The 12,101-nt window shown below is 38.2% G+C and overlaps 1 protein-coding gene across 7 annotated transcripts in view; it reads right to left on the minus strand.

Moving 5' to 3' along the window:
* Positions 1 to 243: 243 nt before the first annotated feature.
* Positions 244 to 12,101, minus strand: part of LOC131306544 (type IV inositol polyphosphate 5-phosphatase 3) — a 38,560-nt gene continuing 26,702 nt past the window's right edge. The window contains exons 3-13 of one of the 7 annotated variants that reach the window (XM_058332851.1): positions 10,627 to 10,736; positions 10,290 to 10,428; positions 10,024 to 10,101; positions 9,289 to 9,361; positions 9,076 to 9,180; positions 7,911 to 8,778; positions 6,691 to 6,875; positions 4,821 to 4,929; positions 2,841 to 2,983; positions 1,746 to 1,959; positions 244 to 582 (exon numbers count right to left, since the gene is read on the minus strand). In XM_058332851.1, coding sequence (XP_058188834.1) covers positions 559 to 582; positions 1,746 to 1,959; positions 2,841 to 2,983; positions 4,821 to 4,929; positions 6,691 to 6,875; positions 7,911 to 8,778; positions 9,076 to 9,180; positions 9,289 to 9,361; positions 10,024 to 10,101; positions 10,290 to 10,428; positions 10,627 to 10,665 — 1,977 coding nt within the window. In that variant the 5' untranslated portion in view covers positions 10,666 to 10,736 and the 3' untranslated portion in view covers positions 244 to 558. Of the gene's footprint in view, positions 583 to 1,745; positions 1,960 to 2,840; positions 3,026 to 4,820; positions 4,930 to 6,690; positions 6,876 to 7,910; positions 8,779 to 9,075; positions 9,181 to 9,288; positions 9,362 to 10,023; positions 10,102 to 10,289; positions 10,743 to 12,101 lie in introns of those variants that run through there. The other 6 variants (XM_058332852.1, XM_058332850.1, XM_058332847.1 and 3 more) reach the window with 6 other exon arrangements.

Consider the following 12,101-nt stretch of genomic DNA (forward strand, 5'->3'; position numbering starts at 1 on the left):
TAGTATCAAAAGCTTAAGCCGTTAGAAATGCGCTTAACAATGTATATCAAGCTATTGAACACCCTCCCCCACGTGCAACCCCATCTTGCAAATTTTCATAGATAGAGTGAAACAGAATACGAGGAAAGAAGCATAATGCAAACGGAGAACAAATGCAGACAGAGAGACTTAAACCCAAGAACTCTCACAACCTGAGCACTCTACCTTTCTTTTCCACTCCCATGCTTTCTTGTCTCAGTCTTGTTAAGGAAAGAAGTACCAACTTTATTACCTGGCTTACAAAAGTGCGCATTATTTTGCTTTACTATCAAACATGTAAGGTGGATGTTTGTTGTCACATAAGATTAATGTTTACAGTGACGGAACCAAATTTTGAAACCAAAACTGTATCTCAAAGCTACAAGCAAAAATATATATACAAACACACACACGCTGCGATATACAACCTCGACCATTGGACATTAGCAATTGAATGAATAAATGCACAGTATAAAGGAAGTTCCAAAAAGACCCCTTAACCATAGCCTCTTCCAGTTTGTTAGGAATTAACCCCTCCTCCTAACGCTCCCGGTAGGCTGCATCCTGCACCGGCAGACAAAAGTTGCATTCAAAGAGAAATCACGGAACATTCCAAAGAAGCAGCCTAATGAGTTGCACAACTTTTGAGTAAAAGCTTCATCCGTTGGATGCATTTCTTCATGATGGTGGAAAAATTTCAGAAGAGAATAAAAATTCTTTACACCGCCGGTGTAAACATTTTGTTTCCTTTAAATCAATTGCATTGCGACACGTGTCAAAACAATGGTCCCAATTAATAAAACATGGCGACGTGGCGCAATGCAATAGATTTGGAGGAAACATATATTTACACCGGCGGTGTAAATAATTTATTCTCATTTCAGAAATGTGATTATTAAGAGGGGAAAAAAGGAGTTTCATAGGATATATATTGTCTTCCAAACAAGCCAGTGAACATCGGGAAACAAATTTGTTACCTATTTTATTCAAGAGGTCCCCGTTCCGGATTACCCTCTTAAAAAATAAGTACTTATTTGCAATTTCCAAGCTTAAAAATAATAGGCTTACTGAAATAAAAAAAATATGCAATATGGATCTAGTTTTATAGATGAGATCTATCAAATCCTGCAAAAAAAAATTGAAAATTTATTTTTGTAAACCCATTATTTTTAAGTTTGAAAATAGGTCCTTATTTTTTAAGTACTTTTTTTGGAATGTGGAACGGGGTTGAAAAGTTAAAAGTATCAAGTTATCTACATACTTGTTATAACTCAATATAAGTCAAATGGGACGAGTTCACTTGATTTTACTTGTACGCTGCTGTTCTTACTTTCTCATGCAAAATTTTCCTTACTCTACCTATATGTCTCCCAGCCCAGAACTTCAAACTAGTCATTTTCTAAGATAAAAACAACTTATATCCATCAAACTTCATCTTATTCCAAGTCCTTCCACCAATATCGTATTCCCCTTCATCTTTAGAAATCACCAATTTCCAAGCCCTATCCCACCAAATAACTGACTAGATCGCATGATTTCTCACTAAATGCTGTGTTACCAAGGTGTTGTCTAAAAAGAGTTTGGTAAAGCATAAGACCTATTCAAAGTTTATGTTTGGACATGTTCTACATCAACCTGCTTCCGTAGCATTTGAAATAAAGTAGTATTTTAAGATGGTCGCAAAGCAATTGTTTGTGCAATTGAAGTATATGTGGCAGGTTACTCACTTCTCCAGATCTTAGGTAGCCAACCTCAAGTCCTTCCCGACTTTCAATTTCTGCATCAGTAAATGTGAGGGCCCGTTGAAGCTTCCTAGATGAAAACACCTCGACGTCTACCATGTACGATGCAGTTACAGGTCGATGATCAGATAGCCTGAGCTCTGTTCTCCTGTAGCTCAATAGCCTCATTCCCTTTCCTAATGAAAGAATACGGTCGCACCTGAAAGAATAATTTGCATTCAAGTCTTTACCACAAACACACATGGAGGGACTTGAAACAACCAGGGAATAAAAGAAATCCAACAAAGATACCAAAATGAAGCCTAGAATATTAAATAAAACATTTCTAATTTTTTATTCGTCAAATTTCATTTTTTATGTTGGCCAGCCATAATAACATTTTTCTATTATACCTATCAAGTGTTTCTGTCAGCTAAGAGAGAGAGAGAGAGAGAGAGAGAGAGAGACCCTCCCCTCGAATGATATGCATGTGGCATGCCAGTCTTGCCAGATAACATAAGTACTTGAGATAACCAGCCATCGTTGATGTTCTTTGGGTAAGTACAGTTTTCAACCCCTGAACATTTTGTACCATTAACCGTCTTTGCTGCATAGACACCCACAACCGTGGTATCATCAGCTAATGAACTCATAGTCATGGGTGCAGTCTTTGTAATTCAGGAGGCCTCCAATAGCCAATATCTTTCTCTCTCTTACAAATGACCACTTAATTTCTCTTTTCCAGGAAAAGAATAACTAAAGTAAAGGTGACTCCATCAAAACAAATTTTCCCCTTGGATATACTATAATCGGACTTCATGCCATTCCCACAATACATATATTACATTTCTTTAAATCAGAACATGGTTTTGACTTTGAGACAGAAGATAACATAAATCACTGCAGGAAAGGGGTCCATAAAATAACCTGCATATGCATAGCTGGTATAATATAGAGAGGAGGGGTCAATAAGACAAAAACAGTAACCAGAAACAAGAAAAAATGACTATGCATCCACAGGACAATAGGCAATCCACTAACATCGGATGAGCAGAATTGGAATAAAGCCCGATGAATAAACAAAAGCTTGAATGTGCATACCATGATGGAGTACGCCTCCCAACCTTCGGATCCTCCCCACAGTACTTCTCCGAGTTCAACTCGTATTTATAAGTTGGTGGAAAATTTAACGAGCCTTCACACCATCCGTCAAATGCACGACCTTTCCTGAGCTCTCGACTAAGCTGCCAGAAGTCCATGTAATCAGGAACTTGACATTAGACCACCTAGGCTTAATGCCCAATGCCAAGTCACAACATAAACCAAATAGCCCTTAAATAAAAATAAACATCAAAACTGGAACACCGTATGTCCATCATGCGCTAAGTAATCCTGACTGTATCACAGACCTAAGCATCTAAGGCCATGTAGGAAGAATCAGTGCTTCAGACTTTGAATTCCGATTTATAATTCAGTAAATCCAGATATTGAATACAGTGCCGCCAAGTATAATATATGATGACACTTGAGGATGCAGATGGGAAGGAGTTGAGACTACCAAACACAGGCATGGAGGAAAAGATAGCTAAGAAAACAGTTTCAACTCATCTCAAAAGGAGAAGGAAATAAGAGGCTTCCCTGTTTGATAAATTATGATGTACAGAAGGGAAAACATTATAAAGGACAATGTGGGAAAAAGAAACATGCATTTTTTTGCTTTTATAGAACACTTTCGGCAGGAGTTTAGTGCTAAGCATCTACATGTCACTTCTGCTTCTGCTGCTGCTGTTATTGGAAGGCTAGACGAGATAAATGGAAATCAATGTGAGTTGAGGAGAAAGAGACTTGTGCAAAGCTGGTGCTATGTGAAGCTTTCAGGATAGTTGTCTTGGTTTCTTGGGTTTTACTTCATAATTTTTCTCCTTATTTGGTTTTTTGTTTTCTTTATACTTCTTATCAAATTTACCCTGACCTTACCTGTTGTATCAACTCTGTAGAAACTTTAGTCCAGAAACATATGAGCCATTAATACTCCAGAAACATTATGTTCACTAATTCCACAAAATTACATGACCATCCACTCCAGCGAAGTGGGCCACAACATAAAACAGAGCACAGATACTATTAAGGTGATTTAAATTTCGACTGTGTTATTATTACCAGCTAATAAACAGTTTGGAAAACTTAGGTTGAAACATCAATATGAGAGTTTTACTCCTCTTGCAGAAGGCATATTAAGGTCAAAAGCATACTAAACATAAATAGTTGCCTAAACTTTCAATTAGTTACATGTAGAAGCACATATGAAATTATGTATAATCAAGTGCATATCACCACGATTACTGAAACAAGTGCAAGGGAAGTCACACATATAGGCAGTAGATGAAAAGTTGCACATAAAATAAAGTGATAAAACAGAATACTATACTGCTCTAGTATTGACCTTGCATGATCATCTAAGTTTTGTTTATATATGCACGATTTCTGTTATGGCATCGGCCCTGTAATAGGACAGCAGAACAATCAATTCAAAATATCTAGTGGTCCTTGAAATTCATCATTAGGTTACTACAGTGAGAGTGCCTGCGTTTGTACGCATGTGCACGCGCGTGTTTGTGTGAGAGAGAGAGAGAGAGAAACAATTTAGCTAATGTATCATGCTTTTGATCTGTTAATACAATTTGGCTCCAAATAGCCCTACAAACATAATGAATACAATTGTAATAACCCAAACCCTGGGAAGCAGGTCAGCTGGTGGTTATTACCTAATGAAGTAGCTACTCTACGAGAACATCTTCCATCAAAATCAAAACACAAGAAAATGCATGAATGTAACAAACAAGCAAGCTAAATGTAGCCCTAAGGATGCGACTTTGTGGGCCTTTTGAGGATGCTCCTTATTATTCTTGACATGTTTTCTTCTCTTTTTTTGGTAAAATAAAATGTTTACTTTCCAAAAAAGCAAAAGCGAGATAAAAGTTTCCAGCACAAAGGTCGACTATGATATCAATAGACTATTAAGAATAAGAATGGTGATTTCCAAAAAATAGAAGTGTAACAAAAGTAATACTACCAAACTACCTGGTCACTCTCCACCAACTTGGACCAATCCTTTCTGGAGATCAGCTCTCGTGTTTTCTCATAAGACAAATTGATACGATAATTTAGATCACCCAGCCAGATTATTCTCCTGCAAAGGTAAAACAACCATTCAAAAATTCACGTCCTATGAAGGAATGAAGAACACTAGATTTATTAACAAATATGAATGAAAACAGCGTTTCAGTTGCCACATAATTTTCATTCCAGAGAGTGTGAGGGACAATTTAGTGGGATATTACATAACGGAGATCCAATGGCTAAAGAAACCGTCCAACCTTTCACTTTTGTAGCCATTGAGGGTAGATACTTTCGGGTAATTTAACTAACCAATCAGTCAACAACCAAGGAAGGATAGAAGACATATCCAAAGTTTCCCATTCAAATCTAGCTTTCTAGAACATAAAAGGAGAGAGTGAGAAAGAAGACCGTACTTCCAGTTATCTTTACAGTACGATTCCAGTTTTTAAACTTTGTCAAGAAAGGAAATAAACATTCAAGATTAGCGGCGGGAACATAATTTATATGCCAAATTTTCACTCTTACCCGAGGTGGATACCGGTAACCAATGCCAACGATATCCTTACACTTTAGCATTCAAGAATCTTGAACTCCTTCCCTCTGCTTGTCAATCCCACATGACCAAAAACTTGTTTCATCGTAATCATTTCGTTGTTGGGTTGAGTATCATTTTCATCTTAAATCATTTTTTTCATTCATCTAATCATGGCAGATTTATAACAAAATTATTTCAAACTTGACGACTCAACGCTGCATAATGTTTGAGTAGCTTCAAGTACTTAAAAATTCTTCTAATTCAGCACCAAAGTTTTCCCTTCCTTGGTATGGGATGTTTGTTAGATTAAGTGTCTCAATGAATTGGCTTATCTCCATTCACTACGTTGAAATATGTTCTTAAACTAGAAAATAAACTCAGGTTAACTCTAGAGACCTCTGTATTACATGGATCCGTTCCAAAATTGGTTCTTTTAAATGACAGGTCCTCACTCGAGTTCAAGAAATTCACGACCCAATTGTTAAATAATACCTACAAATGAAATGTACACACACACACACACATTTTAAAAGACCTCTGGACTTCCATCTCATCTCGTAGAAATGCAAAACACCCTATCTTTTCCTCTTACGTCTTCTAATAAAAAATGAAAAGGGTATATATTCTTTGGCCTCTTATGAAACCACAATCCTTATGGGTGTAAATTGATGCAAATACAGGACCATCAACCAATCCCCTAAAAAATCTAGACGCAAGAAATTGTCCTCATAAAATTACTTACAAACCCCTTGGGCCTTGGAGAATAATTACAGGGAAAAGAGCTCCAAATATTCTAGTAGGATCAAGGTAATCTAAGACTCGTCAGCCAGCTCCATGTTCGAACAATAGAATTAATCTACTGAATGAATAGAGGTTTTTTCCTTCTCTTTTTCCTCTTTCATCCCATGGGCCTTGGAGAATAATTACAGGGAAAAGAGTTCCAAATATTCTAGTAGGATCAAGGTAATCTAAAACTTGTGAGCCAGCTCCATGTTTGAACAATAGAAATTAATCTACTCAATGAATAGAGGTTTTTTCCTTCTCTTTTTCCTCTTGCGTCCCGGACTCACCACTAAGAAAACCACCATCTGAACATGACTGACTCCATATGAGGGAAGACATGGCAGTGGACACTGATCATTCTTCAATGGGCACGCGCGCGCACACATACGAGAGAGAGAGAGAGAGAGAGAGAGAGAGAGAGAGAGAGAGAGAGAGAGAGAGAGAGAGAGAGAGAGAGAGAGAGAGAGAGAGAATACACCCAAGTTATCAAGAAATCGAATGTGATTTACTCACTCATGGTCACGGATGCTTCTGGGAAGTCCAATAGAAGAAATAGAATGAAATTGAGTCCTTCGAAGTATGTCATGCACATCAGCGTTTCTTTTAACTGCATCCGCATCTTTTTCACCTGATGTTAGGTGAGTACAGATAAAACAAAATAGCGTCTGGTATATAGACATGCTAACTGATATTGACCCCTGCAAGATTGAAAATCACCGTTATTACAGGATGCAGTAGTAATGCAATATAAGACATGAATAAGAAAATAAAGCAAGTAAACTCCATAAGGTATTGCTGTTCAAAAAAAAAAAAAAAAACTACATAAGGTAAGTGTTCTACCACTCATAACAGATTGAACGTCCAACCAAATGATGCTAAGAGGCAATATAAAGTATTCCACTAACAAAGTCAGCTTTCTTGAAGGGGGGAAATCTATGCGAGGCTTGGTTGCAGGCTTGCAGTGTGCAAAGGGCATTCAACACCAGGTTGTAACACCTATCATGACTCGCCCTCACCTAGAAGATGAAGGATTGTGTGTCTTTAGGGAATGCATTATGAGCACAGCTATAGGAGTTGATTTTTACACAAACCACAAAAGAAAAATCCTGAACCTCAATGTTTCCACTTATGAAGTTGAATTTGACCTCAACTATCATCAAATTTGTACAAGGCAAATACTAAATGGTGTTACACATTTCCAACGAATTCCTTCAAGAAAGTAAATGCATGACAAACATTAACTTTGAAGTCAACAAAGCATAATAAAGGGAGACAGTGAGCCCGAACGGTGGGTATCTTTACTCATCGCAAAAAGGGCCACAAGCGGTTGCACCCAAAAGTTCATGGAAATGGTAAACAAAAATATAAGGCACCAATAGCACTACTGAAGAACGTGCACATTTGAAACCAGTTTAAGGATACAGTTTGGTACTTGATTAGGATTACATTTGGATAATGTTAGCAAAAAGCTACTTACAGAAGGTTCTTTCAAATGTTTTCACTTGTATGGAAAGAGACACTAATCAGTCCACAAAATTATACACTGTATTACTAACCCACTATGTTCCATGATAACACCATAAAAAAGCAGTAAATGCATACAAGAATATTAGTGAAAGATAGAAAAATTACCGTAGTAGCATTCTATTTATGATAGGAAAAAATCAATAAGTATGATCACTGATCAGCAATATCATCAATACCCAAGTAAAATATTTGAAACAAGAACAAACCTTGTTACCAATGTAGCCCATAACACCAACACCAACAGTTGACACCTTTAAATTCTGGATGTGCCTTCGCAAGCTTCTGCGAACCCAGATGGTGAGAAAAACTCCAACCATTTGCTTGCTTACTATCCTTACATAAGGGGGTCTTCTTTTCCGGTCCATATTTGATTCAAGGTCAAGTTCCTCCATCAAAGCTGCCTCTGATTGCAGTCTATTTTCACCAGGCCTGGGTAACTTGAAAGAATGATATGCTCCAAAAGACTTGGAAGATTTGAAAGATTTAACAGACATAAAGGAATTAGGTCTGTTTAAAACATGTTTAGCCAGAAGGTCCAGTGGGGGCTCTGGCCAGCTCAAACCAATCCTTTCAGTCCCACTGAGGGTTTTCACGAATTTTCTAGTTTGAGAAACTGTTACTTCTTCATTTTCCATACAATCTTCTGTTCTAAGACAATTCAACCTGTCCAACCTCTTGGGAGAAGAAAATTGCCTCTCTAAGTCCTGATGAACTGGGATGCCTAAACTGGCATCATCACTAGAGACTGAAGCTTCAGAATTCACAAACGTAATTTCTCCTGCAGATGATTCATCCCTGACTTCATTAAAACCATTGAATTCTTCATTTAATGGGTGGATTTCCTCCTCACCATCACTGTCTGATTCGAGCATGAGTTCATCTTCTACATCCGGGGCATCTTCTGATGGCTTAAATCGTGAAGGAGAAGGGGGTTCACTGTAGCATTTAAATTTCGGCTTTGAAGGTCGCATTCTATTAAGAGTTTCACGAATGATGTTTTCCCACTTTGGCACTGGGCGGTAATCTTCGGGACCAAAGATATTCCCAGCATTTAATGGTATGATCTCCTGCAAACTACAATATACTGCATATCAATTATCCTGGGATTCACTTTAAATGCATAAGAAATATAAGAAGTCATGTAATGCTGATTTTAGAAGAGGATACATGCACTTAGAATTTATATGACCCAGAATAAAAGCTGAATCTACTTCCTTAAAAGTTAGCATAAGCCAAATAAATTGTATCTGACGAAAAGAAAGTTTATGAGCAATTACGTCAGCTGATTTTTTTTTCCTTGCTTGAATGTGAAGCTCTAACAAAAAGACAAATTACGGGAGGGCTCTACAACCCAATCCATTAAGCACTTACCCAATCACATACATGTCAGCAGGCTCACCAATACCCAACCAACTGTCGATATCTAGGTCATCAGTTGGAAGCTTCCCTCCAACATTCCATGTGCCAACACATACTCTAGATACACAAAAAGAGTAGAAGAGATGATTGACAGACAGAGTCTGATAGAGAATGAGGATTTAAACGTGTCCTAATCAAAGGTCAATTAGCTTCTGTTTAACTTACTTGATTTCCTTTGTGTTTATATATTGTGTCCTAAACGTCTCCGATTTTCGTCTTCGTATTCCGGGAAAAGCATCTGTGTCCAAAAGAAACACACCAAAATGTAATTGAGTTTAAGAATTAACCATTAGCCAAAATGTAATTCAATTTGTGTCCTGATTAAATTTCCCTGTCGACAAAAGCTGAAAGGGAAAAATACTGCAAGTGGCACCCTACTGCTTCGTGAAACTTCTTGTCAATGTCTTTAAGTGAAAAGAAAAAGACTGAGGAAAAAAAAAAACTAACAATTCAAATAGGTCGATTCATTTCTGCCGCATTCACTCAAAGAAAGTAATGGTAACGCCTGTACACCTAACTTGTACCATCCGTAAAGGAGAAACAAAAAAACAAACAAGTGGAAGGCTATGAGTGATAACTTTCTAGAACCAAGGTTCTAAAAGATTAGGCTCAAAACCACACGGTAGAAGTCTTCATTCAAAGGGCGACTCATCCCCTTTTTTAATACACCGAACAAGATGAAACAAAATAGGAATCTAACTACGTTAAGAACTACAAGGTTGAACAGCATCTCTAGTCCTTCCTCAAATCTAGACTCAAACATAAATTTGAAGTAAATAAACTGTTAATTACGTAAGCTTTTACTCCAATCTATGCTCAAGCATCAATTGAAGCGCATAACTAAAACTTCAGCTCAATTTCTATACTCGATTCGAGTTAGAGGACTGGAGACGGCCTTACCTGCAAAATCATTGTCAACTTCATCCCCCTTCTGGCCATTCCGAAACCGCGGTACTCCTCTCCCCCATTCACAAAATTCTGCAAAAAAAAAACAAAAAACAAAAACACTCAAGTACACACATTCAAGCCCTAAATCAAATCCTCCGTCCGCATAAAAACACGTCGAGAGAATTACGACTACAACACTGTTCATACAAATACTGAATCGATGATATAAATAAACAGAGACAAAAAAAAAAAAAAGGGAGCGAAACTGTAAATTGTACGTGATTGAGGGTTGCTAGTGGAAGGTTCGTCGGCCTGACCTTCCGGATCGGAGTCGTCGGTGTCGGTGTCGGCGCTGTAATCGGACTCCTTGGCACTGATGTTGAGCCACTTGCGCATCACGACTTTGGGCCAGAACAGCTGCAGGCACGTGCAACCGAAACAACATATCTCAGCCCAATTTCTCCGAGATTCCCCCCGAGTCATCGCAAAATACACGGAGAGAGAGACAGAAAGAGAAAAAACCCCAAGGACTCCCACTACTTCTAGAGAGAGAAAGCACCATATACTTATTGCATATGTAGAGAGAGAGAGAGAGAGAGAGAGAGAGAGTGGTACATGTGATTGTTGAGTGTGTCTTGTGCTTTGCTGCTTCATGTTTGCGACGCTGTGGATTTGGTGCGACGGAAATGGTACTGGTGGTTGTCTGTTAAGGACGACCAACGAACCTGCTCCTGCAAATAACGGCACAGGTCGAGAAATTTTTCAGTGCCGGATGGTACCATGTGGTGCCCAGCGCACCCGGGCTGTCCCATTTCGATTTTGGATGACTCAGATTTAAAGAAAGAAAAAGAAAAAAGTGGTGGGATGAGAGGAAATAAAGGGTTTCAATTTCGACCGTTCAATTCTCATTGGCTGGCTAATGAGAGGGGTTGTAGTGCACTCGCTGTACTACATCGTGTAATGCGGTCGATCACCGTGTAACAGCTCAAATTTAATCCAAGCTCCTACAGATTCTAGCCGTCCAATATTTGAATGAAAATTCGAATCATCCATTGCTAAGATAGACGGTCGAATTTAACGCACTACACGTGTAGTACGGGGTGCACTGCAGCACCCGGGTCCCATATTTTTGTTTGTCTAGCTTTCTTGTTGAGTAAGTCTGTAAAGTCCCATTGCATCTCTGTCCTAACTTTCCAATTTCACTTTTTTCCAAACACACAGACACACACACACACACCGAAAAAGGAAAAAAACTTTACCTTAGTAAATAGGGTTTTCGAAAAAGTTAAAAAAACTTGGGCAAATTATGGTTACCCCCCTCTAACTATGCCTCGCGTACACTTACCCCCTTCTAACTTTTTTTTTGGCACTTAACCCCCTCAAACTAACGGAAATTCAAACGGTCATAACTTCAAACGGTCATAACTTCTTCATCCAAAATCGAAAATATGCAAATTATATATCGATTTCGAGGTCTTGAAGTTAGCTTTCTAATGACACTAAAATCACATCACGATCACGATTCAAAGCACACAGAAAGTTATGATCAAAATGGTCTTTCTGTCTACCAGCCCTTACTCTTTTGATCATAACTTTCTGTGTGCTTTGAATCGTGATGTGATGTGATGTGATGTGATTTTAGTGTCATTAGAAAGCTGACTTCAAAACCTCGAAATCGATATATAATTTGCATATTTTCGATTTTGGATGAAGAAGTTATGACCGTTTGAAGTTATAACCGTTTGAATTTCCGTTAGTTTGAGGGGGTTAAGTGCCAAAAAAAAAGTTAAAGGGGGATAAGTGTACGCGAGGCATAGTTAGAGGGGGGTAACTATAATTTGCCCAAAAAACTTCATCCTATTCACGTTTTTACTGTTTTCTGTTGACTCAAACAGGGGCAAATGGGAAGAAGAAGATCCGTGTGGTGTGGGGTTGAATTTTTATTTTTATTTTTTACTTTGAAATCATCGTAGTAGTCGGATTAGTTTATGTTCAAAAATTGGAATTGGGTTTGGGATGGATGGACTTGCCGCGCACAGTGCCCACACAAGATACAGAATTGGCTTGGAGAGTGGAATTGCCGGTTCGAC

Source organism: Rhododendron vialii, chromosome 11a (genome assembly GCF_030253575.1).
Source record: "Rhododendron vialii isolate Sample 1 chromosome 11a, ASM3025357v1".
Classification (NCBI taxonomy): domain Eukaryota; kingdom Viridiplantae; phylum Streptophyta; class Magnoliopsida; order Ericales; family Ericaceae; genus Rhododendron; species Rhododendron vialii.